Here is a 27,887-nt window from a genome sequence, read left to right as displayed (position 1 = left end):
ATTAAACAAAACTATTTAAATTTTTATTTCTATTCATTCTCAATCTTGTTCCCTCCATGTAACTCTATATTTCTCTCGCGCAATTACCAAGCAGCCTTCAATTTCAATTTGCTCGCAATAGACGCAAACACGGTCGACGCTAAAGAATCTAGCTGTCCCTCCCCCTCCGCTCCTTTCGCTCTCTCTCTCTCTCTCCCTCTCCCTCTCCCTCTCCCTCACCCTCTCCCTCTCCCTCTCCCTCTCCCTCTCCCTCTCCCTCTCCCTCTCCCTCACCCTCTCTCTCTCTCTCTCTCTCTCTCTCTCTCTCTCTCTCGCTCTCTCTCTCTCTCTCTCTCTCTCTCTCTCTCTCTCTCTCTCTCTCTCTCTCTCTCTCTCTCTCTCTCTCTCTCTCTCTCTCTCTCTCTCTCTCTCTCTCTCTCTCTCACCCTTAGTGTTTCGATTTTTCAAAGACTTTGTATAAAAAAGTTGGGCGAAATTGGTAAAAGAGAAAATACTTATGTTAATCCTCAGAGTAAGACAGCGGATATGCAAAAGTCATCGTATTTCCTGAATTACCTGCAATACCATTCGCACGTGACAATCTCGGTATGGTATACTACTCTCCTCCATCGACAGTCTTACACAGTATAAATGTGTCCCAGTACCGATCACTAAAATGTCTTAGGACGCATCTTTTCGGAGATCAAACTACGTGCCGCGGCGACAATCTATCCCAATCGACCGAGGACTTGCTGGCCGAATCCAAGTAATTTAGCCCAATATACCCTTCGAAGTTCTTCTGCCACCGCATCTGATTTCAAACCTTTTTATTGTTTGGTTCAAATTCTCTTGAAAATATCCTGAGCAGCTTCCCGTCAAAGTCTTGGAACCAGTTGGGTCAAGACCGCATCAAATGACAAAAACTATCCTAAATCAGCTCGTGATAACCATTATATCAGTCCCTATTCTATTAGTAATATACACCGTTCGTTTGTCAAACGGAAGACCGACTTTTTCCCCACATCATCGATGTTACTCGTGTAGTTAAATGACCGCATCTTCTTTCCATCTTCTTTCTTCATCTTTCCGTGGGAGGTAATGTATTAAAAAAAAAATTTACATCCACTCAACACCCAATCAGTGTTAACAATAAAGAACCAACTAAGGAATGTCACGTGATTTAGCAAAACCACTGTGTCACTTCGTTTTTTTTTTTTTTTTAGTAGTTTTACCTAGTATCTGTTCAATCGTAAAGGTACTTTAGTCACTTATTATTTTTTCTTCTTCATACAATTATTATTTACTTGATGTCTTCGATGGTGCAATAGCTGGCTATTGACTTTTTAATCCTGAGTGCGGTCAGCCTGGCAGCCGCGTTTTGGTACCAGCATTCCTTCATTACTTTCGTCATTACCCGGAGCGCCTGAAAGGGAAAGAAAAATGCCAGCATTTTCACATGTAATTGCAAAATTTCTTTTACAGAATTTTTTGCTATCACGAAACTCGCAAAAGTTTCACACAGATACAGCACCGTTAGCCCGTGCAGGTGCCTCGTGTTTAGACTTTCATTTCTCCAACTTTCTGGACAAACTTTGAGTTCTTCCGAAATGAATTGTCTACTCAGGTTTGCGGGAAAAAAGTTTCCGAATCGTAATGAAAGACTGATTACTGAAATGCAATGCAAAGCTGACTTCAACACCGTATCGCACATACCTCGATCGATTGCCACCTTGTCGGAATAGAAGGCCTTTGCCTTTCACCGCATACAACCTTCCGCATCTCCTCAATGGTCGGATCGGACGGTACCAAATCGTAAAACGGAAGTTGGTACTCGTCGTGCATTCCACCCACGTTACACCGTCTAGCGATCTCCCATAGTATCAGCCCCAGAGCATAAACGTCCGCCCTCTTGAAGGAGTCGAAGTGATTCATGTTTATCGTCTCCTCGAGGATCTACAACCGACCAAAGGTTCCTTTGTCAGGCTAACGAGTCGATAACAATAAGAAGCATATATGTACGAAGTCCGCATCACGCCATTCGGCACCCACGCATCGCGTATCTTTGAATATATGCACACTGTGCGTATCGCGAATTCGGCACCATTAACCGCGCAAGCTGTTGAATTCCTCAATTGGATCCGAACTTACTTCCGGTGCCATGTACCGCTTCGTCCCGACCCTGTTGTTGAGCTGTATGTCGACGGTGTCGGTGATCACGTCATGCCGAACGGCGAGTCCCAGGTCACCGATAGCGCAAGTGCCGTTCGTCTTGACGAGGACATTCTTGGACTTCAGGTCTCGATGGGCGATCGCTGGTTTCCCCTGCGTGCCCACGATCTCCATGTGCAGGTGGGCCAGCCCCGTTGCGATCGATAGTGCCATCCGAATCATCCCGTTCGTGTCAACCGTCGAACGGTTCAGATAATCGAAGAGGGAACCTTTCTCGTGGTAGTCCGTTATCAGCCAGAGCTGCGTCCACGTACCATTGTCTGGAATTGATCGAAAGGATGAGAACACCGCCTGAACCGTGTGTACAACATTTCTGCAAGTAAATTCGACGGAGAATGATCAATTAGAATTAATGTGTGCTTGTTTCTGAGAACTTCGATAAAAGGTGCGGTCACTGCACTCGTTAATCTTTCTCTACCAAGAGTATGTTTCTTGGCTGATTCGTAATTGACGCAGGAGAATCTTGTATTATTGCTGTTGCTTCATGTTTACATTTCAGTTCGAGTTACACTTTGCTGATGAAATTTGACAATCGTACAAGAATTTTTTCAACACTTATGCACGAATTATCAAATGTTTTGAAACATATGTGCATATGTATGTACATCGATGAACTTCTAACGATAAGATGGAAAGAACCTACAATGTAAGTAAGTGGTGAGAAAAAATACGTATCTCCTGAATGTTTCGTCGATGCGCAGAACCAGGTTACGTATAATAAATCAATTAGTGTCCTGGTACTTTTCACGGTACCGCTACCTACGACATGATAATGTTTCGACAGTTTTAACTTCTCTCCAAATGAGGATACTTCAAATACTATTAGGTGATAAAAGCTTCAACCTCAATGTTACTTTCAATGGTCCTTTTACCTCGTTCTTAACCGAAGCAAACATTTCAACTTGAATTTATTATCCATAAGTACGACAACCTTACAAAATAAGTTCAATAACAGAGCAAGCAGAACTAGAAATATCTAGGAGTCTGATAATATCGCTAGGCAGCCTAGAGGTCGGTAAACGTAATCTGAAATACTACGTAATTAATCTCTTTAAAAATGACCCTACCAACTAAAAGCGAGACACTTCCATTTGTACGAGAGCCTATACCTTCCCCACTCTATCTTTACACCTCTGGGATAATATACCATTTGTATAGCGACAAACTTGCTGGTACTGCACCTATAATGATTATCATACATTGTATTTGCAGGTATAGTTTACCTTTGTTGTCGGCTGCGATGAAGCCGAGGATATTGTCGTGCCTAAGCATGACTGTCTGGTATATTTCAGCCTCTCTGAACCAGGAGCGTTCCTCACGGGAGCTGAATATCTTTACGGCGACGTTCTCGCCTCTCCATCGGCCGCGCCAGACCTCACCAAACCGACCTTTACCGATCGTTTCTACAAGCTGGATCTGGCGCGCGATACTTCGCTGAACCAGAAGCGGCAGCCCTACTTGAGGGAGAGATAAGAAAAGGGAGACACCGTGAAAAACGATGAATTCTCTGGCGTGGTAACATATCCAGGATACATAAGGTATAATACGATATGATAGTCTTAGGACTCTTAGGGATACGGTTGGCTGTGGGCGACGAGCTTGCCACCTCGCATCGAAAGGAACACACATCTGTCAACCTCGAAGGAACCTTATAACCTCAGAATTACGTTCCACTCGGTATTTAGACCTACCGGAGCCACTGCCACTGGTCGTCATCTCGATCATGTCCCTGATGGAGACGGCGCTGAGTATCGGCTGGTCCGGGGCTCCCAGGGAATCCTCGGTAAAGTGCCGCGGAGGTCGTTTCCTGGTCACCTGGATGTGGTATACCGTCATGACAAGGGCGCAGATGATGCATATCGGGACGGCAATCATCAACGCCATCTTCCAAGCAGCCCATGGTCCGTCATTTTCACGTGGAGAAGCTTTGAACGCAATGAAAAAACTATTATACGGAGGGGCATTACCGAAGCAAGCGCTTAGTCTCACAATCAGCTGATGCAAAGCGTTAACGTCCAAAACCGAGGTCCGTAAGCGGATTATCGAAGCGGATGTGCCCGCAGCCGGAGGAATCAACACATTTCGACATCCGGAAGCTTGCAGGGCACATCCTCTTCGTCAATGGCTCCAAGCCCAAGTATCTTGCAGTGTTAACTGCAGGGATACAGAACGAGCTACTACGACAAGGAGACATGAAAAACGTGCACCGACAACACTAAAAGCAGCTGGCAGTTATTGAGGTAAACACCATGACAGCCTAACGTATGACACGCCTAACCTGAAAGTGGCGATATGCATTACGGCGAGTCGTCGTGACGTCCGATGTGAAACCGTGCAAATTAAGCAAATCAAGCAAATCTACTCAGTCCAAGTTACATGCAGTAGTTTAAATCGTTTGCGACTCGACATGAGGCAAGAGGGTATGCCCTTTGAGCAAGAACGTACAGTAGGTAAGTATATGTAAGTGAATAGGTATACTGAGGAAGGTAGGTATAAGGCAGAGAGAACTTGCAGGATACGACAAGGTATGTATAACGTGTATACGTTGAAATACCACAAGGTATTTGTAGGTCTGGCTACGGGCTGTGTTTAATCGGTCAGTATTTTGCAGAATAAATGTGTTTCAGTGGTGGGTGGGTTGAAGAAAACACGCGCACTCGCAAGTATATATCACCGCATAGGTGGGAGAAATTATGGCTATATAAGGAGCGTTGAGACGAGTCTCATTGCACTTCAGAATACGTGACACGTTCACGCTTTTTGCTCAGTCAAGAAAAAATAATTAAGGCTCTGCCTTCCATTCTGAGGAATCGAATTTCGAACGTTAGTATACGATTTCTGTTTATGTTAAAAAAAAAATCTGAGATAACGAAACGCAGATCTAACGTAAAAATGACAAGTAAGGTAGAATTTAGACCAAAGCGACATAGCGACGGGCAACCTTCGTCCCGATGGTCCGGGAACGTTTGATCTTCAACGCCGAAACTCAACGTTCATTGGATGCCTCTCGTCGCACGCTGATCCCCGTGTCTCGCTGGTCTAAATCCAAAATAATGTGCACAGTACCTACGATATAATCCTGGCTCATAGCTTACCTTGTGTGATTCTCTTGTCCCCGGGACTGCTCTGATTTTTATTTGTTTCTTTCTGCTCTACGTTTGCAACCTTTCATTCTTAATTTTTAATTCCCTTCTTTCTGTTAATAAGAACACGTTGCTGTTAGTGTGTTAGAATTAAAATTCACACAAAAGGAGAAAAATAAATCCAAAACATTGTTAATGCGTTGTTCCAAATGAAGCGGTCTGGGTGCGAGGGTTGGAAGAATTTCATGAATGGTAATAAGCTTTCTCAACTCGATCTGCCTCCCGATGTCTTTCACTTGTCGATTCGTGTGCGCGTTACACCCTCACAATAGGCGAGGATTCTTTACGGCCTGGTCAATCACTACGTATGTTATGTCTGAGTGATGTCTATACGTAGAGCAGCAGGTAGGTAGGAAGGTAGGTGTATAAGTCACGTATAATAAATCGCATTGCATAGTCGTAGTCTGTATATACACATTGTAAAGCAAGTTGATATTGATCGAGATAATGCCGTCGTATTCTCGATCATTGTTTGCACCGGAGCCTGTATTAAGACATAAAATTCTTAAGTTAAAACATGTGCTTGCATGTATTAGGCCCAAAGCATACTCCCAAAAATTGTGTATGGTAGCTGAAAGTTGAAAGCAAAAGTTCAAGGTAGAATTCGCGGATGCAATCTGTCCGAGTGTAAAATTTGAGTAATATAGTGACAAATACAAAGTACAGAGTATAGGTACAATGCGATGAGTACAGAAGAAGGTGTGTAGAGTTACTGGGAATCGAACTGGAATTCACCTGGTACACAGCGTAAAGAAGCGAAGATAAATTATGAATACAAACGTTAATGCACTTGAGCGTGATCGTGAGGGACACTCGTCACACGATCAAGTTACGATGCAAAAGTTATCTCCTTCTTAACCCGATAACTACATCCATGGTGCCAGTCAAGCTCTCAGTAACGATGAATGTTCATAAATCAAATAGGACGGAATTTGAGATCCGACCACTGATTCGTTGCCACAGAAGAATGCATGTATGCACGCGCACTGTACAGCCCTTGAGATGCAGATGATGAAAATGTTACGCGACGATGATCCGATTGACAAGACATTCCTACAAATGTATTTTTTATTTCTTTCATCCTCTCTTATGCGACGGTGCGGTAATTCGAAAGCAGCCGACGAAGCGTCACGGTGACGACCCATTGCTGAAATCCATCACATAAGACAAGGGTATCCACATACAAGGTGACGTTATTGACATGGATGGACGGACAAGCGGGTACACCTGCAGACAAACGAGGGTGTCACAGAGAACGTATTCTCTCTTTGATGTCGCGCGCGTGCATCTTTTACTGTCGGTCGAACGTCAGGTAGGTAAGTTAGGTATATGGATATAAGAACATGAAGACCCGATAAGGTTTGACAACTTGGTACTCGGACGCCTTCGACCAATCCCGTTTACAGGAATGATCCTCTATATACATGTCCGGGTAGGTACCGGTACGTGTATGCCTTGCTTGAAATTATATATGTATATATGTACACCTACCGATATATGCGTGACTGTTTACATACGTATGTCATATGATAACGGCCATACGTGCGATACACAGATAATGTGGACGACTGCCTTGTTGGAACGATGTATAAACGGGATTCGTAAAAAAGAAGCGGAAAATATAAGTGAATGCTTATTTGTAGTTATTGGTATCACTTTGCTCGCAATGAAACTTTTCATGGGACTCGTTAAAATCATTTTAAAAACGCCAGGACGGCGATATTCGTTTGCGGGAAAATCACGGGACTCTCCTTCACAATCTATACACGTATAAACGTTGTACATATTGTACAAACTAATGCTAATGTTAACTGAGTGTTAAAAATCACTGATTCATTCCTATTATATTTAAATTATTATATAAAAACGGTGACTACGCAAATAGAAATTCATAAATCTTGAAATTGGGTTCGAATTTAACATACAGAATATATTCACGTAATTCACGTGTAAATGTCAATTTTAGCGTGGGCTGTGTGTTGTGGAAGTTGGCTGAAAGGAGGGGAGAAATTTTATCTAGGTGATCCGTTCATTTCGGAAGGACATACGCTTGAATTCTTGTATGATAAGAAACGTTTATCTACACGCAATATGTACAAGCGAAGGTATAAGCGAAGTCGCATCGGACAAACAAGCGGGGCGGATTTTATAGCGTTGATCACTTTCGGTGAGGGAGGCTACGCTGGGCAGAATTTTTAGCTTGACTTTGTTTCTTCGAATGAAACAAAAAGGGTGAAGAAAAAAATACATTCCGCAGGTCAACCGCATCGTGAGCATGCGCAACCGCGAAGTAATTAGCAATTGAGATGAGGGCAGCGAGACGTGACTGGCTCTGTGGCCTGCACAATCTTACCCTGGACGTCGTGGTCCGTAACAAACAATCTGGAATCCTGAATTTATTCTGCAACGCTGATTGAACCTAGACGCGTACAGATCGCGAAATAGCGCCGATAGCGTCTTGCGGATCGTAACGAGATGGGAACGTGGCACGCGAGAAACTTTCAAGAGAGAGAGGGAGAGAGAGAGAGAGAGAGTGGCTCCCTCTTGAAATTTTAAGGAATTCGAGTCTGAGATGTGAATTGAAAAAGGGTGTCTCTGAATTTCCGAACGCACAAAGTTCCTATCAGTTTCTATCAAAAAAAGTAAAATCTATCAGATTCTCGAACGGAGGGGAAAAACCACCCAGAGAAAAATATTGAAACGCGAATTATTTCACGAGAAATAATCTGGCAGATATTTCTCGATAATCGTTGAACGATATGGATACGACGGAAGAAAAGTGGGTTACTCAGGTCATTGTATTCGGCATAGAATTATCTAGACATGGAGTCATAAGATGGGAAATAATCACGCCGAAATTTCACGCCTTCCATGAGCTTGTTGTAAGCGTTCAAACACAAGTTGCGGCGAAAGTTGCAATACAAACGGTGTTTTATCTTATCGCTCCGGACAGAGAACGTGAAACACGCGTTGTCTGCCGTTTGTTGCAACGTTTTATATACTAAGCGTTAAACACGTGTGTGGTATCAAAACTAGTGAACGACGAAATTTTCATACGTATGAAGTATGCGAGGATGTCCGGTGGCTGTTGCTTATCACGTATCACACCGCCCACGCAAATAATATTAAGCAAGAAGTTGTATCCCAGTCGTTGCTGTATCAATTTCAAATATTCATTGCTTGTGTTTCAAATGGAGGAAAAAAAAATGTATCAAAGCAGTTGCTGCGGTGATTCAGCACAGTTAACAACTCACTCGCGTAGGATGAAATGATGTACGAGGTCGTGGCAAAACTAGAACGAACGAAAGAAATCGTGAGGGAGAAATCGATGCCTACCCAAGATGAACTGTGTGGATATATATCACGCTAATTTAACACGTGCAGAGTTGCGGGTACTTAGGGTCCGTCTGCTTGTCGTCACAATTTCACTCTTTGTTTTTTCGACTGCTTATTTTTTATTCAGAGACAATTCAACGCGGTCATCCGGTTAACGGAACTGTGCAATAATACGTGATATTGGCTCGTAATTTGAATTTAATGAAAGAATTGTGAGAAAATATAAGCCGACAAGCAGAAATTAATACGCAGATACCTTCCTTTAATCGTGTAGAACAAGGCAGTGCGTCATTTTTCGATCCGTCATTTATAAGGTGTTTAATTACACCAGCGAATATCCCGTCATTGTCAGAGTGCTGCTTCTACCCAAGTATGCATAGGTGTACGTATATATATATATTTATATATATATATATATATATAACATATCGGCGGTAAGTTTCTCCTCGGTTGAAAATTTTGCTCCCGCTGCACGTATGGAAGGCTGCATGAGAAGCCCGAGAAAGACCAATTAGGATTACACCGGCTGTTACAACGATTCAGAAGACACAGAAACGAATACAGAGATAGGAAAGTATTGATACGGATATATAGTGAAGTGTGTATACATATACATGTGCATACACGTATGGTACACGTATGGGGGAAAGAGAGAATAAAATTCAGAGGCCCATAACGACACAATTTAAGCTTTGCAATTGGTTACCAAGTGGGTATTTTCATTCATTATTTATTTATTAATTTTTTTGTTCTTCCCTTTCATTATATAATTATATAATATGATGTGACACCAGCGCCACGAAAGTTGTCTCATTGCGCATCAGGGTTTCCCAATTATAAATATAATTTCCAAATCTGCTGTATAATCATGCATCCAAGCGTTGAATTTATTCACTATTTCTTCTTCTTCTTTTTATTCGTCGCATTGCATAAAAATCGACTTTCATCTGAACAACTTGTTTATATTTTAAATATTTGCGAGCGAAAAGCGAGCTGCCTGCATGCGGCCCGGCGATTCGTATATAATATAACCTATCCCACGCCAAGACAGATTGAACCAAACTCGCATTATCATGTATTTACTCTGACGTGAGGACATATATTGGCTTCCGATTGTGATAATAAAATTAGCGATCGAGGTCACCGTTAAAAAAATTTCGACCGTCAATTGCATCTACCAATAGCTGGCAGCGTACATCGTTCACGGCCGACTGCCGATACGACGCCCAGCTGTAATATAATACAGATATATATCGCGTCGTGGAAGAGTCAAGACCGAGTCACCGCTTGAAAGAGGTAACAATTTCGTGGAACTTGCCAGAAAATGAGAATGACACGACGCGAAGAACGGCAAGATGAGGTGATAGCTTTTCGCTATAGCCAAATCAATTATGGGATAAGTAGGTAAACCCGGCGTATATATTAAAACGCGACCAATGGTGAAACAGTTGGAAATTGATACTGTACTTGTTACTTCGTATTACCGTCAAAATACCCCAAGACTCGAGGCCTTGGTATACAAAAGATCGAGTGTTATTCGAATGAACCGATAACGGAACCGGGGAAATTTCATACGCGGTTTCATTTTGTGCCCAAAAAATAACCAACCGACTGCGAATGACCGCTGCAATACTGCACGATTGTCGATCTAGGATGACACGCGATAAAGGGAGGAAAAGGAGGAATACTTGAAAGTAGTGAAAAATTCAAAAAATCTCTATTACAAAGATACGAGAAATGTGTGAGGGGGGGGGGGGGGGGGGAGGCCACGGACGTTGAAAGAGATAACTGATATTGAAACAACGAGAGCATAAAGTAGAGGTAGAAATAGAAGGTACAATCATATACAGAGGAGGGGGGGGGGGGGGGGGGGTCAGACAGATGAGGAGACAACCCCCGCAGCGACAGTGTCGTTGTATAAATAACAGGTATTATGATAATATGTGTTGTTGCGCCCGGTGATCGGGTCGCGGTGAAAAAGAAAGAAAATTGATCGGAGTTCGTAGATACCTCCATCGGAAGGGATTCTAGTGACGTGTGTCGAAGAAGTATTTGGTTCAGAGGGAAAAGACGGCTTGACATTGAAGTTGCAGAAGTCCGCGTCGTTGCAGCAGAACACTACGGAGACATCATCGTTTGCCGAATTACACCAAACGGGGTACTTCGGGTCCGGGAAGATAATTGTCTTATTGTAACACCTGCCAACAGTCCCACAACAACACTCCTTCCAATTTACTGTTTTCCCAACTTTTTACTTCCCTCACCGAAGTCATTCCATCCAAGTCGCGATCGCCCACGCGCAATGCTGCAAAATTGCTAATCTAGTATGTATGCAAGTGGCCTAATACCTTTTACATTACAGCTGTGATAACAGCGTCGAACCACCTTTGGACTACACGACGACATTCGTGCGGTGAAAACGAGCGGCATGGAGCGATTTGCGTCGTCGAAGTATTGCCAAATCGAGAATAATTTTTTCTTCCATCCATTTCACGCTGGGATTTTTTCCCCAATCATAGTCATCAAATTCACAGCTAATACGTGGGGGCGAACGCGCGCAACTTTCCTCCTTTTCTTATTTTCTCTTATTTTCTCTTATATTCTCTCAATGTGTTCAATGTTTCTCGAGTGACATCTCTATGTATTTGTGTTGCATTGTATGTAGCGACGAAGTTGATACTACAGCTTACGATATATCCGCGATTAGAAAAGATTAATTATTCTTTGATATTTGTCTATGAACCGCGCGAAAGTGTTGCTTCAGAATGTGAGCCAGAAATTTCGGAACTTTGACTACGTCACACGACCCAAATATTACGCTTGATCGATTGTAGATTGAAGGAGAGGTAAACGCATCTGTGACAAAGTCGAAATTTGGTGGCCATTTTACACTGCTGTACCGAGAATGTATAATAAATTTACAACCGGGCTATGAAAAGAGAAGCGATCGACGGCTGCGTTACATAAGTTCGGAGAAAAAAAAAAAATCTATCGAGAACACTCTGAGAAAAGATATCGACGACGTATGTATGTAAAGGACGATAAACGCGACGTGGTGAACAATAAATATTTACGATCTCCCGATCACGGATATAAATAACTCTGTAATATATTGCACGACCGTCGAAAAGATGGGAGAGCAACTGATATACCTGTAGGTAATACCGTGTACCTACGAACAACGTAACTCTTGGTGGGTATGGTGTATACGTGTATGATTTGTTTGTAGCGGAGAAAACGAAATACTCTTCTCTTTGGTACATATAGTTGTAGAGAAAAGTGAAGAAACAAGAAGGAAAGGTGCCGATATTGGTATTAGATACACAGAATAGGTAGAGAGATGTAATGTGAGTGTGCGACTACAGGGCAAGGAATAATATAGGGAAGAGGCGGGCAAAATGGGCCCCCTGGACAATCAAATGGGATTTCAAAGTGTCGATAACGCTGGAAATGTATTTTTATGCCGAAGTCAAAAAAGTGGTATTGCCGAAATTTGTCTAACATTATTTCTCCCTCTTAACATTTAGACTGCCGGGATTTTGAGAGCTTTATTCCCCTCAGAAGGTCTCAAAAGGTTGTGTCTGTATCTTATATCCAACACATGTAAACTTCCGATCACAGGAAGAGATTATATTTAGACTTTTCGGCAGTCAAAAGGTTAAGGGGGTCCATTTTTCCCGGCTCTCCCCTGTATACTACGGAATTGTACTGAAAAATAACATTAGAGAATTAGCGTCAGAAAATTATGTTACAAACGTTGGTGAAACCCAATTGAAGACCATACCCGGTATTTATAGTCAGTTCTTATATTCACAAGACGGTCATAAAGTCCAGTCATAGACTGATCGCCTCGATTTCGAGCCTTACTGAAAGTGAAAACTGACTTATACGTATATGCCGAAAGTCCAAGCGTGACAAAAAAATATAAATAAAAAATTAATTAGTATGAAGGGAAAATTGATCGTGTCCGTTTATTGTCAGTATATTTTATATACCCTGACGTCGAACATGGAATAAAATGTAAATTCCCAATTTTAAATTCATCACTTTTGCCGCTACTGCGCATATAATTCTTAAGCATTTGTTTAGTTATGTTTATAAATTCTTCTCACTTTGAGTGAATGTCGAATAAAATGTATGAAGAAGATTTAAAAACCGCGCAATTGTTTCCGTGAAAAAAATTGTACTGATTTCGTGTTAAGAACGTCACAGGAAATTGAGTTAGGGTTGTTCTCGACGCATCTGTTTGAGGTTCATTAATTTTTTAGTACCGAAAAATTAGGCAGTTCTTACGGAATTCCTTCGAGCACGGAGGACACAATGGCTTACATAGTCTTCAATTGAATTTATAAAGCAATAATCGAACAGGTATAGTATTATTATCAAGTTTATTAACAGTAGTGAAGAGTGTGGTATATTTGATGTCTCTGAGAAGTGCGACCATTAAATAATAAGTATACCGACACAACGTCTGTCTGTTTACATGAACGCATAGGTAGGCATACACGATCGTTTCGGAAACGGTGAATAATAGACGCAGCAGACACATCGTGTCTCCCATCGATAGTTGATATTCATTGGAACAATTCCGTGGAGTTCCACGTGGTAATTTTTTTTTTTTTTTCGTACATAGATACCATTAGAGAAAAGTGTAGGAGCGAGAGGCGCTTCGCCGTTATCCCAGTAGACCACGTATATTTAAGTAGATACCTACTATCATGGTGTGCTTATCGCTTAAGAAGGTTCAAAGACGTGGTGATTATGCTTACGTCTTTTTTCTCCTACCGATTTTTCCGCCTACCAGCTGACGTGCGTATTACGTAGGTATGTATATCCATACGCTAAGACGTCAACGAGCCGGCAATGCATAAGAATCGACATCACATGTACAGTATAACAATATGATATAATATCGCATACAGGCATACCTACGGGTGTACTATATAAGTATTTTCTATGTGTGCGACAGCTATGGCATGCGTAGAGAAAGCCAAGAATAGTGAAAAAGAAAGTAAGGATTGTACATCATCCCGCGGGTTACGGCCGGCTGCAGAGAGCTTCTATTATACAGAGAATTTATGCGATCTAACGGGTGAAATCCGACACGAATAAAAGGGAAATGAAAATTTCTCATCAGAAAACTCCCCCGTCCAAGGTCCTTGCGGAGGCTTCTCTGCAGCCTGAGCTTTGATCTGCAGGTAGATACGTTACATACCAGGGGTTACTTCGGAAATGTTTTTAATACACGCCAAGAATATATAAAATATACGTATAGGTAGGCTAATAATATGTATAATATAAACGCTTAGAAAGTTGCCCACCAAATCTGCAAGTATGAATATTATATAAGAATAATGAGTGTAAATACATGTACGCTCAAGTAAGGTCGATTTTGACCCTCCCTAGTTTGAGTTTCAGCAAGTCAGAAACGAGGTTGGCATCGACAGTCTCCGACCAATGACAGCGGCGCGTCAAGCCGATGCCGCGTGCGTTGTCCAATCGGTGAATGTTAGACGTCAGAGACGCCAACCTCGTTATTTCTGACCTGTTATTATGATATTAGAGCGATCGGAATCGACCTCACTTGGCTTTGCTAAGATACGATAAGTGTGTGTTTGTACATATAGTATATACGTGTATAGAATGTGCGTTGGAAGAATAAAAAATTCATTGCGTGTGTGTGTTGTGAATATATATGAATAGATGTTACTTCGTATATGAGGCATTCCACTCCGACCCGACCTACGTATCACCCTCACCATCGACGATTTTTTTTAGTTTTAAGTATGGTGTAAAGTGTACAAAATAAAAAATTCTTTGGATCGAGAAGATTTTTTGGATCGTGGGTTTGGTGAATTTTACTGCTCCCAAAAACGTGAAAACTAAATTGAGAATAAATAGCCGCAATCGATTGGCTTCGAATTTTGCTCATGAATTCTTTGTTGCAAAACGAAAATTTTGCGCCGAAAATGGAAGCGGGTGAGCCGTTGGTTTAGAATCTGCAGGCAAAACGAGTAATTGAGAAGTAAGAAAAATCAAATTGAATATAAATTTGAAAAAGAATAATTTATATTCAATTCGGTCTTTCTCACTCTTTGATTACTTGTTTCGCGTGTAGCTTCAAAACCAAAAGTTTGCTTACTTCAATGTTGGTGTGAAAATTTTCGTTTTCCAACAAATTGATCATGAGAAAATTTTAAAGCCAATCGACTAGGGTTATTTATTTGAAAATTGGGTTTTTGCATTATTGGGAATAGTGAAAGTCAAACCCGTGGTTCAAGAAATCTTGGTGAAAGATAATATTCTTGTAGATTCTACAGCATACTTGTGAGAATAAATAAAATCGCCGTTGGTGAGGGTAAGACGTAGGTCGGTTTGGGGTGGAATGCCTCACGTACGATAATTAGGGGTAGCCAGTATATGCAGTGGTGTCAGAGATGTAGATATGGTAAGTATAAATGTATAATGCACATTGTACACGTGTGTATAAGTAAATAAATCACGTAAAGAAGAGAGAATTTCATGCTAGCACCGTATTCCAGGCCCTCTAATTACACGAGGACTTCGGGTTCCCGCTGAAGAATGGGGAGACCGAAGAGATATCGAAACTGGCGATGTACATACTTACGAGGGAGTATTCGAAACTTACGGAGGTGCCGAGGCCGTCGTCTGACATAATTTACCGTACATATAGGAGAGGGTACAACTGAAACCGTACATAGCTGTGATTATATCGCGGGAAAGGGTCAGCATGAGCTTTTTTACGTGAACGCAGTACATACTTGCAGAGTAAAACGGTCAATGGACGCGACTGTCGGAGGGCCCGTAAGCAAACAGTTCTGAACCGACGACTCTATCTCTAATAGCAAAACACGTTCAAGCTGCCAAGGAAGGTATCCCAGATCGACCTCTTCGATTTGATTTCTTTTGTAATATGTTATGGCGGACTAAGAACTAAGCGGAACGTATATTTTTTTATCTGCCATTAAATACATTAAGGGGTGAAATCACCCTTCAAAGTAAGGCATGTCAAGGGGCGATCTGGCATTTTTTTATTTTTTTGTCCCCTTAAGAAAATTACATTTTTCATTTTTCGTTACGAAAAAACTTTTTTATCCGGATTGGTTAAAAAGTGTTATGTTCTTGTGGGTAAGACTGCCAAATCACCCCTTAACATGCCTTACTTTGGAGGGTGGTTTCACCCCCTTAAAGCGTTTGATGGCAGATGAAAAAAAATACATGTCGCTTAGTTCTCGGTCTTCTATAACATATTACCAAATAAATCAAATCGGAGAGATCGACCTGGGATACTTTCCTTGTTAGTTCTACACGGCTGTCGCATCCCGAGCCGGACCGCCGACTGTCAGGACATATCTATAACAAGTTTCACGATGCTCCGAAGTGAACGGATGCTGTGTCCGAGAATTCGTCATAGGTATATCTAAGAAGCTGATTCCGGCCACCTCGAGGACTAAGCTTGCGATATAAAAACTGTAGATCACACATTGATTCCGGTTCATTGGCAGTGCGTAATAATGACTCGGCGAACGAATATTACGGGCGGCGCGATTCGTTTGAATACTAAAAAAAAAAAAGATAGAATAATTGGCGAATGAATTTTTGTTGTATTTGGGTGCAGAGCGGAAAAGGACCGAGCGACCTCCGTTTCGTTTCGTAACTCTTTCGGTGAAAAAACTCCGTCGGAAGAAGGAAACTGTACCTGTCGGGGATGTGGGATGAAGCTGCGGTCGTCGGCCGCGATTGCAAAAATCCTCGGAGCAGCACTCGATGACGAAGGTCGTGTTAATTGTGTTGCTGGTGAAGCAGAAGATCCGCGGTTCGGCTTGCTGCGGGGGTAGCTGTTTATTCACGCACCTTCAACGCCATTTTTAATTTCAATGGAATACATCGATCGATTTTACTTTTTTATTATCTTTGCTAACCTAGGATTATATATATTATATGTAAATGTATGCGTGTGCGTCTACGTGTATGCAGCCTAGGTAGGCATCCTGTCACCTATAATACACGATTATAGGTATGTACCTTGTAGATATCTGTAATTATTCTATACAATGCAGACGAGGGGTCGAAGATGTTGCGGGCTTACACATTATTTATACGAATAGGACGAAAATATCTGCAGGGGGAAAAACGAAGTGGGCTGTCACCCCGCTTCAACAACTTCACTGCACACAAGTACTTACGACGACGTTCTTCGACTGCACGGACTTGCCTGCAGCAACGGTAGGATCATCATCTCGTTGAAGCGTATCGTGATCACTATCATTATTATTATATGTATGCTATACCATCGGTACCATTGTTACCATGTCCTTTCGTTTTTCCCTTTCTCACGCATATATACTATATACGTATACACGCAATCGGTGTCTTTTTCTCGAGTAGTTGTTGTATAGGCATAAAGACTAATATTCGTAATTATTATTGATGCAGTAAATCTCTAACCTCGGCAGTATTTCACGCGCGTAAAATTAACACAAAATGTTTGCTAATAATCTAGGAAAATAAGAATGTCAGCAAAACTCAAACAAAAAAATGACAAAAAAAAAAAAAGAAAAAAAAGAAAAGAAACCAAAACAGCGTGCAACGAAACACCAAGTAAAATAACACGTGAATTAACGAACGTAACGGTCGGGGGGTAGCCAGTTCGAAGTCTTGGAGATGATGCGCGTGCTCGGTTTAGAATTTTATAGGTATTATAGGTGCATTGTGGTGTAAATGTTAATTTCACAATAGGAAAGAAAATGAAGAAACGATGAAAGATTGCAAAAACTAATCAGGGCAAATCTGAGCAATATGTAACTCTGCAAGATATCCTGGAATTGCATGTATAACCCAACGACGTGTTGCGGTGGTGGTTACAGATATGCGATATCCAACTTGATTCAAATCTTCCAGAGATAATTTGATTTTCGCGTATGTGTGATTTGACGGAAATCACCGCTGCAACACACCGAGGTGATACGACAAGCGGAATAACGTTAGACTTGTCGGCGCAAAGAGGGGGACAAAAAAATTTAAGAAACAGAACGAAAAGTAGAATAAAAAAAAGATCGTGAATATGCCGTATAACAGAGAAAAAAAATTCATAGAGAAGAACTGATGAGTAATAATGGTGAAATTAAAACTACTACACAGAAGGTACGAAATATGTAATAATAATATAGGTGCAGTTAATGTGAAAATATATATTATTATGTGGTTGTTATTCAAGAATCTGCTGCGTAAGAATATATTATTTATTTATGTGTCTATTTGGTTAGATGGTAAATGTATTATGTCGCAAATGCCGCACACTGAATGGCTAATCCAATATAATACCTGAGGGAATTTTTGGCGAGTCGGTCGGTGAGATAACCGGAACTAAATTCGCATTGCAGTTATCAGTTTTGCAGCATATTACCGCCTGTTTGTTTCTCCTTCGGTCGGAGCAGAATACGGGTTCCTCTGGCGGATACCATTTTCCCTGATCGAAGCACCTTACGGGATTATATTCAATCGTTATTTACACTACCATACTCGCCTCACTCACTTCTGCTCGCGATGCAACATTGTATTACATGTATAATCTCTCAATATCAATGATCCCTTGTTCTTTTAACATATGCGTGTATAACTTGTAATCATTTCCCGCCATAATTAGCCGTCCGTTAACCGTTTGCACTTGTAACCGTTTCCGCTCTCTCCTGCATTGCCAATTTTTCAGCTAATTACTCGAGTAATTTTTACGACAGTTTTAAAAAAATTTTCAACTTCACCAACGCTTTTATGATACGGTATCATTTTACTTTTAATCTGTTACGTAGAAATACACCAAAGCTCAATCGAAGGTGAGATCAGAGGCCCTCGCTACGGAGTCGTCTTAGACAGGTATGTTAATTTGCATGTATATACTAGCAATTCCCTTTCTGTTCATCTGTACAATTTCGACCTTTATTCTGATATTGAGGTCTTCTTTGGCACATGCAGTTTTTGTTGAACGTAGACGCGTAGAGATACGAATCAGCAAATGCAGGACACAGTCAGTGGAAATACCTTGGCATACGGAATATAATCTATATAAATGGTACGGTGGTTGCGCAGGTGATGGGAAATTAGCATAAATAATTAATTTCGTCGTCGGCACAGATGTACAGTCCGTAATACCAATGCAATATTAACGACCGAATGATTTATTACAAAACAGCTACTTCTCATTGTCAGACAATTCGTACTACGTATCTACTGAACGTGAAACTAATTTCTGCAAGCCGAGCAAACGCGAGCTTCGAGTAAATTTTATTAATCCCGGTGGAAGAAGCTGCGAACGAAAGTGGAGTGATTTCAATCATTATTAATCATTCATGCGAGGTGCGAAATGTAGACGTTCAACGTCGCAACTTCTCGTAGATATCACGTCAAATTTCGATTAGCCACGGTATGAACACCTACTTACAGGTATACAAATGCGCCGGGCCGACGGCGATGTGCGAAGGTCTCGAAATTGCCGCATGCGGTGTGCATCGTGTGGTAACGTAACACATACGTATATGGTATGTATATATGTATATATATATATATATAATACTATAGGTGTATGAAATGAACGAGGACACGCGAGAGTGCAAAAGCGTCTGAATTTGCATTAAAGAAAAAAAATAAATAAAATTAAAATCTGGGTACCCGTCTTTCCGTTGACTCGTTTGACTCGAGTATATGATTGCAGTGAAAAAGAGGTTCAACACCTTCGGTGTTATAATATCGTCTTGTCGTCATTAGCAAAAATTTTCAATTTGGAAAATATTAATGTAAAAATTTAAACAACCCACCGCGCGCAGTTTATTATTACAGCGTATTCTTTTTCATAATACGCTAAGATGAATATTGTTAAACTCGATCGAATGAGGGCTGATTTTGATTCGCTTTAATTTGGCTACCCCCAACCTCCACCCACCCCCGTCCATAACGTACAAACAATTTCGCCAACTTTGTACGGTTTCCGTGAATAAGATCCGTTCACTCTTTCTCTCTCGGGTAATTGAACTTAATTTTCCGTTTGTTTTCCTTTGACGTGTTTTTTTTTTTGTCTTTTTCTTTTGATACAACTACCTCCCTTTCCCCTTCGTCCTCCGTTCTACCCCAAGTTATTCTCTGTAGACGGAGTGTAAATCGAGAGCAGGAACAGATTTATTGATGATAAATAATTGCAACGCGAATTACATCAATGATACGAGGCATCGTACACCGGTGGTGTATGTATGTACAAAACACTCGGAGAGGTTGAATTTACCTACAAAGGTGTTTCATCATATATGTAAGCTTATAGCTAAAAATTCTCTGGACTTCTAACTTCCAACGTTCCGTCTAAAATGATTTAATGTATCTGCAAATTAGCCACGATGTCTTTATACCTTTAATGACGAGAGGCTGATTTGTCAGTATTATAAAAACGCTGCGTTCAAATCGTTTATTCGATGCTTTTGCACCTTCATTGGCATTGGCATTGCTCCATCCAGTCGTCGAAACTTTCCGTAAAAATTCTCCCCATTGCAGCATTGTCAATTCGTTCGCTGCGGTCAATCCATCCTCGCACCTTCTCCAAGGTTCTCGCCATTTCCTTCAGACGCCCCACGGAGATAAAAGAAAACGGACGGTCGAAGATTTGAACGCAGCATTTTCTTACAATTAGATACGCTTTGTCCCTGCTGCCACTCGCCGGAAATTTTTAAAGATATCCGGTAAGAACTTTGTTCAATAGCCAATCTAGGCTCGTTTTATTCGATTGTTCCTCACGTTTTTGACATTGATGTCATCCCTTTCCAAGATTAAATTTTTTTCAGTATCGACACTTTGCCCCTACTTTATTTGAAATTTCATCAAGCGTTCTCTCGATATGTATAATTTTATAGATATATACGCACCATACTGACAAATTTACAGACACCTCTATTACGTGCAAATGAAATTCAATCTTTCCGAATGTACGTACGTACATATGCATCAGCCCAAATTGCCACTTGCACTCATTGACTGACGAATGAGAAGAAAAATAAATAAATAAATAAATAAATAAATAAAGAAATAAATAAGTTTAAATAAAGAAAAAACATCGCATCTAAATGGCTCCGTTGTTATTGCGACCTTTGTCGCTGACCTTCCGCGACACACCCTATGTATGCATAGATATACATACACGCGATTAATCTATAGTTATCGTAAAAATGGAAATCGTGTACAAATATTAATCAAGTCCGACCGATATCATGGTCAAATCCATGCTTGCTGCTTTTGTTTTCTTTCTCTTTTCACATTTGATCGACACGTCGTTAAGGCCGTGCAATGGTATATAATATAACAATCGTCGTATGGCTACAAGTATACATTATATTATCATATTTATAGATGCCTAACACATTATTGCTGTGTCATACTCTCGAGAAGTTTTCAATTCGTAAATTTATGATGTAAATATAAACGTAAAATTCAATGTATGTAATAAGATTGAAGCAATTAAATTGCTCCGATGCGTTACCTGTAGGCATACGTTTTCACGCCATTATCTAGAGATGTACTTGCAAAGCAGTACCCGTCTGTCTCGCACGTGTAATTCGTATCCTTGCAGTAGTCGCAGTGGCACTTCAGACCTGAAAGAATAAAAGAACGAAGCCAATACGGCATCAGGCTCGTCTGCGGAATAGCATTATATAGAAAATATATTGTCGAAATTCTAAAATGTATCCGGCCTTTTGTGAATATCGCAGGTTTTCGATCCTTGCATTAAAATGTGTACAACACATATATTCCATGCACCGCAGGTTCGGTCATACACGTAACACGTATAAAGTTTTCACGTGGAAAAAAAACTACGCTGAAGCTGGCAGCCAGAAGTAGAATGTTTGAAAATTAGAAAAAAATTTTGGAAAATGCATTGAATCGCCGATACTCTCATACAATTATGAGGATAAAATTGAACTGCATTTTTCCATTTCTAGAAAATTTAACACGCTTGGCTACTAACTCACAATCAGTCTGCTAGCTTCAGCTCCGTGAAAAAAACGATCGATTACAGAAACAAGCTGGAACAATGAAGAAGTTTACGTGGAACAAGGAAAGGTGGCGAGTAAAACTAGCCACACATTTGCGGCAGGTGCGACGTGAGCGTTTCAAGGGTGAAGGGGAGGACTGTGAAGTGAAATTTGGGGTTGCCGCCTCCTCTTATCGTTACGTTAGCTGATTGTGAGTCGCGGCAGGGCGTGCATCCACGTGTCACGGGACGGCACGAGGCGTCTTCTCGAAATAACAGAACTGGTTTAAAACTTCCGCAAGACGAGACGAACATCCGTCGTCCTCGTCGTCGTCGTCGCCGTCGCCTATATCTCCGGACGCACCTAATAATAGGATCGTCTAGTCTAGTCTCAACTACTTCCCTCCGCAGCTCCGCTCCGGGTTGTCTGTCGGTCTGGTGTAGCAGCTAGCCAGTAGTCGTGACTAGTCTAGGTATCATTCGCGTCGCTCGCGAGGTCGGCTCTTTACTTTTTCCCTTCTCATTTTGTTTTTAGGTATAGCTCGAGGAACGCAGAGACAGGCCACTGCCTCGGCCGCAGCCGGCGGCGGCGAGGGTCCTGTTTTCTACCGACTGCGTGCATGCACACGTGTCCGCACGCATAGCATACTTACGCTCCAACCATCCATCCATCCGGCAGCCAGCCTAGCCACCTTATCCACGCGCGCATGCTTTACGACTTACGACTCCCTCCACGGCCTTTACCTTGTAATGACATCCTATCGCCGAGCTGGTCGGGACGATATCGTCCACCGAAAAAATTTTCTTCCCAAAAAATATGTCTAGTTCGGCGCAAAACTGTCTCACATTTGTTGCACAACGGCACTGTAATAGACATTACGTACGAGCTATATTGAACGCGTAGTCTGATCAATGTCAATGAATATTGTACATCTTCCGAAGAGTGTCATAAGTTTGATGTTACATCGAGAAATCCTCTGCAATGATCGAAGCGAACGTCGAGCTCCGATTTGGGGGTCTGGCAAATATGGTAGAGCCTAGAAATCAACTACTCTTGGATAATTCGATCATTGATGACGGTCGAATCGATCGTGTCAGTACGCAGTCACCCTGAATGCTACAAAATTCAATTATGATAAATACAATTCAGTGATCAATAATTTTTCGGGATTCCTATGGCAATTAACGTGATACGTTGCGGCTACGTACGTACATACATACATACATACCCTGAAAGTGTTCTATACGTACTGCGGACGAAAGTCGAGATAAAAACTTGTTATCTCTGAGAGTCGAGTGTTTTCGTAACCACTTGTCAACAACAAGACTCTTAATGAGTCATCGAGGCTTGGTGATAAAAAATCGAAACATCGAGAGGTGAATTGAAATCTGCGAAGCATCGACAGGAATCGACGATATACCGTCGCACAAAATCCATTCCCGTTGTACATCTCTGTTGACGCAGGCCTCCGCACGTATTTTATACTTCGCATAGACATATGTGTGCAACATACGTTATAGCTAATTTACGTACGCAAATGAATTTGTGTATTCAACGCGTACCAATGTATGCATTTTCGAGATAAGACGTAGGCCGTAAGAAACGACGCGTCGCGCGTCGCAAGCACGGAGGTATAAGTTCACGTTGTATACGTTACTTGCAGCGGCGTCCTATACCCACATCCTTCGGACTTGTCCTGGGATAAATTGTACGTTGTACACACGAACCTTATACCTACTCCACGGTCTAAGGTTACCCCCGAGTGCCTGTAATACGGATCGACGTGCTGAGCTGGCAACCGTTTCCATTTCTTAACCCATCGTGTGTTCACTTGCACGAGGTGTAACAAGTCGAGGTTGTTATCGAAGCGTTATACATAAATATAAACATACTTATGTATATGCATTATGCATATAGTGGAGAAGAAATAAGAAAAGAAAGATGAAGTATGAGATTGAATTAATTATACGATAATATCCGATAACCGCATGTCACAATTCGACGGGATAGCAGAGCGAAGAGGAACCCGGTATGGTTTTGACGTGCCGTATGGCGATGTAAACGAGCGACGAGTAAATTATAAAATTAATTAAAGTGGCGATGCGAGTAAGCATACGTATGTAAACTCTCCCGTTACCGCTGTACCACGGAGTGAATAATTGAATTCAATTGCATGAAGACATTATCGCTAGCCGCTGCTCGCGTGACTCAATTTCTTACGCTTCCTCCGTGTGATTATATAATATCTTACACTCCTTCACTCCTCCAATCCGTATTGCATGGCTATTCAGTTTCACCTGGCGACACATGTGCAGAGAGCCAACGGTTCGTTCGCTGGACTTTCGTAATGCGAATGCCGCGAACAAACAACAACCAAAGAAGAATAAGAAAAGGAAGAAGAAGAAGACTCCTTGTCGCCGCCACCCGTTCCCTTCTTCTTCTTCTTCTTCTTCTTCTTCTTCTTCTTTTTCCGCCACCTCCTCAACGAGAAAAGTGCATTTTGTAACATTGTAACACAATCCACTTCAAGTGGATAAAGTTATCTTCAGTCCAGCAAGTATTACGTGACATGATTCCCTCCTCGCATCCTGTCTTCGTCTTTCGCAGTGAGATAAATCGTGCAAACAGCGTGTTACACGTGATGAGACTTATTTCTGATACCCGTGTGTTTAGGTATACTTACGCTACGATTTATTGCTTTTTGCGTATACCCATGTTACATGGAAAATAGGAGTAGAGGACCTACCGAAAAGTAGCAAGTGCCCCTTGCTACCTTGACAGCAAAATAAACGGGTAGTGTGATTCATTGTGAGGAGATTTAAAGGTAGGAATAGGAGATTTTTTAATTGAATTTACTGAGGAAAAACCCGTTATTTCGCGATTTTGTAATTGTCCGAAATTCAGTAAGCCGTAATAAACCAAAACGCACTGATATTTCCAAATTTTAGTACGTTAAAAATCATTGTAAGTTAACGAAAATAGTGATTTTGTTCCCCAATGTTTCGTTACGATAACGTTATTAACTCCAACCTCGTGGTTCACCGTGGTACAGCAAGTCAACCTTCCTGCTGCATTTAACCTTCGTTCGTCACCCACACACGTCGCCAGTTTCGACTTAAAGGAGCATGTACGTACACAGAACGCATACATGTAAACCACGTACGTGTATTTTTTGGTAGACTCGCGTGCATAGAATTTCATTTTAAGAATACGTATAGGTAGACGTGTACGTATTGATGTTAAATTATTTGCAATACTAAGTGCTAGTTATTATCCCGCTACCCGTTTGTGCACGTCTCTTTCAAGGTTCTACACCTTTGTCCGTTCACCGTGCCGGCTCGGTGAGGGGAAACGAGGGGGAGCAGAAGGAGGGGGAGGAGGAGGAGGAGGAGAAGGAAGGACCGAGGAGGAACGGACCGCCGGTGTGGTGGTGCGCCTCGGCTAATGCGAGAGATCTAACATAAGCGATTCACACGTCATTTCCGGTTAGCCAGTTTAGTTCTTACAGATCTCGACAATGTAAGCTCAGGAGTCTGCCGCTCTGCTAGGCGGCTAGTATATTTGAACGGCAGGTGCGACGGTTCTCCGGCGGGTTGAAACACGTCGATAACCCCACTGTCATGCCCATCCCGCGCAATTTTAACGATTCGGCGATGCGACGAGAGTATGCGTATTTTAGTTGGTAGCTTTACCCGGCTTTATCAGGTATTCAGGGTAACCCAGGAAGGTGTACGTGCGTGTGTACCGTCGTCGTTACCGCCGGGTCACGACTAGACACGTCGAGTTTCTTATTCTCTTTCGTCGGAGTAAGGAACGCACGTCCGCAACTTGGCACGTTTCGATCGCCGTAAGCCCCATGATCGTGAGCCGTTGCACCCTGCGTGCCGTTCCCCTCTCTCGACACGGAGGGACGCACCTTGGCGGTCCTTGCAGGCTGCAGTTCCTTGTAGGGGATTGGAGAGGCGTAAGGAAGAAAAATAAAAGAGAAGAAAGATATTGCCACGATGGGACATGGACTGTTATTTCTATTCGGCTCGAGAATATCACCCGGTAGATTATTTGTCTTGGCCGCTGCCTGGGGCAACTCGCGAAGCATGCCATAACGACTTAACAAAACGAGTTTAATTCACGTCATTAGCGCACGCCTACATTCGGGTCCCCCTCTTTATTCATCTCTTTTACCCATTCCGACCTCGCACCGACAACTTATTACAAAGAGGCCCCACCTCACAATCAGCCCGAGGAAACGCTTATGCAGAGGATTCGGCGCGTACCTGGATCCAGCGTAAGATGGATGCTTCGCATACCGCGGAATTGTGACGAAACTGACGACAACGCGGATTATACTCATTCGTTCTTCCTGCGTTCCATGCGAGACGTTTGATGCTTCGACTCGGCGAAAACCTAGAAAACCACGTGCGATGTAGGCGGAACATCGTCATCGTGATCTGTCGTCTACCTGTGACACGTTTGGACACGCAATGTAAGAACATTGATAGATTCGTGCATAGCGGCGACGACGCCACAACAAACCCTTGGACTCTCCCCGAGTGTCGTTACAATATTTGAGATTCGATTTACGATTTTTTTTTTCTTTGTCCGTGTTTGACAAGAGATCGACGAATCTGGGTAAACGGAGCTATCCTTCAGGTGATTCGTCGGTGGTGCCGCATCTCAAGGGAATTACAAAATAATACAGTCGTTTCTCAGATTGATTGGTTTTTCGTTTTCTTTTTTACATCCGTGCCAACGCCCGCGAATATTGTACTTCTCCAAAATACTCAAGGCACGTTTCAATAGCAAGATAGCGGAGGGATATCGTATGAGATTAAAAAGTAAAGGGCGATCCAGATGACAGAGCTAAAACGACAAATTGGGCCGTGTCACGTAATTGACGTACGTGTGCAATTGCATGTACATACGTATGTATATATATTGCCGGTGCAGCGATGCGATGTGCAGGGTTAGCTGACACAGTGGGATCGTGTAGTATTTATGCACGTGCATGTACATCACCCGGTCGAGTTGTTTCGGAGCAGTGTGGGGTAATCGGGTTTGCTGCTCTGCTTATTTATTGATATTAATCGTTGATAAGGATGAAAATTGAGCAATAAAACATGCATAGCGTACATCAAGATAAAGCAGATGATGCTTTTTGCGCAATATTGATTTAATTCGGTAGAGTTGCTGTGTAAACAGAAAGATGGAGAAAGAGAGAGAGAGAGAGAGATTGAGGGGGGGAGGGGGGGGAGGGGGGACATTTACGAAGGGTCGGACAACGGACGAGTGATATGTATGGCCAACTTGGCAGTTAAATCGACGTTCCTCGGTTTGTTCTTCTCCCTTGATCCGCCTAAATCGATGTCACAGTGATTCTCAAGGGTACCTATATTATATACATGGGTAGTATTGAGAAATGACGAAGTCTTTTGCATACCATTTACGAAGCATGTTTGAAGTAAACACACGAGCGCCAGCGCAACCAGCAGACCCGTCGTCTTGCACGCCGTAACACTTTTCATCATCGCTAAATAACAATAATGCACGCCACTTAACACAATCTCATCGCTCTTCTCGCTCCCTTAATAGTACAACACTTGTTCACATTTCGATCATCATAACGCCGGTTGTCATTCCTGTCGTCCACGGCGTTTGCGATACTGATACAGGTTACGTGAAATTGTTATTCACTCGTTTTTGCGAACAGTTCGCAGCCATTTTCTGCAAAATAGGCCCAGCCTAGTTTGCAAGCGTATATACTATATCAAGTCCGCATTAAGTCACCTTCGATATTTTAACGACGATCCCTTTCGCACTGGGCCACGTCCGTTTATCCCTCATGTTCATGGATCCACCACCGGTTATCTTTTGTCACGCGTATTTCAACCGAGTTTACTTACGACTTTCACATCCGAGGTAAACCTGTCGTGCAAGTGTTAAGCGGTTGTGACACGACGCCATGACACGCTCGTTGGCACGAGAGTCGAGACGTGCTACCCAGAGAGTGGCATTGACTCAAAGTTCTTTTTCTGGTGGGGGTGGACGACTGCTCGGCGAATCCGAAATGATACTTTTATCCAAGACCACGAAAGTCGCCACCTATGCAACGGTGTCGCGATCCAATCTTGGATTGATGTAACAAATTAACAAAACACGCCGGAATCTTGCACTG

General features: G+C 42.1%; 1 protein-coding gene across 4 annotated transcripts; it reads right to left on the bottom strand.

Moving 5' to 3' along the window:
• Positions 1-1,100: 1,100 nt before the first annotated feature.
• On the bottom strand, positions 1,101-27,887 carry LOC124298460 (TGF-beta receptor type-1). 4 transcript variants are annotated; one of them, XM_046750501.1, is made up of 8 exons: positions 27,153-27,887; positions 21,223-21,334; positions 10,698-10,885; positions 3,900-4,133; positions 3,432-3,662; positions 2,128-2,468; positions 1,693-1,932; positions 1,101-1,402 (listed from the first exon to the last, which is right to left on the bottom strand). In XM_046750501.1, the coding sequence occupies exons 1-8, from the start codon at positions 27,238-27,240 to the stop codon at positions 1,280-1,282; spliced, it is 1,557 nt and encodes a 518-aa protein (XP_046606457.1). In that variant the 5' UTR covers positions 27,241-27,887; the 3' UTR covers positions 1,101-1,279. The 4 variants fall into 4 exon arrangements, with proteins under 4 accessions (XP_046606457.1, XP_046606458.1, XP_046606456.1 ...); XM_046750502.1 differs by lacking the exon at positions 10,698-10,885 and adding an exon at positions 18,033-18,190 and having other exon boundaries at positions 3,432-3,665; positions 27,153-27,884; XM_046750500.1 differs by having other exon boundaries at positions 3,432-3,665; positions 27,153-27,884.

Source organism: Neodiprion virginianus, chromosome 2 (genome assembly GCF_021901495.1).
Source record: "Neodiprion virginianus isolate iyNeoVirg1 chromosome 2, iyNeoVirg1.1, whole genome shotgun sequence".
Lineage (NCBI taxonomy): Eukaryota > Metazoa > Arthropoda > Insecta > Hymenoptera > Diprionidae > Neodiprion > Neodiprion virginianus.
The sequence above is the reverse complement of the archived record's forward strand: the minus strand, read 5'-3'. Positions and strand labels throughout refer to the sequence as shown.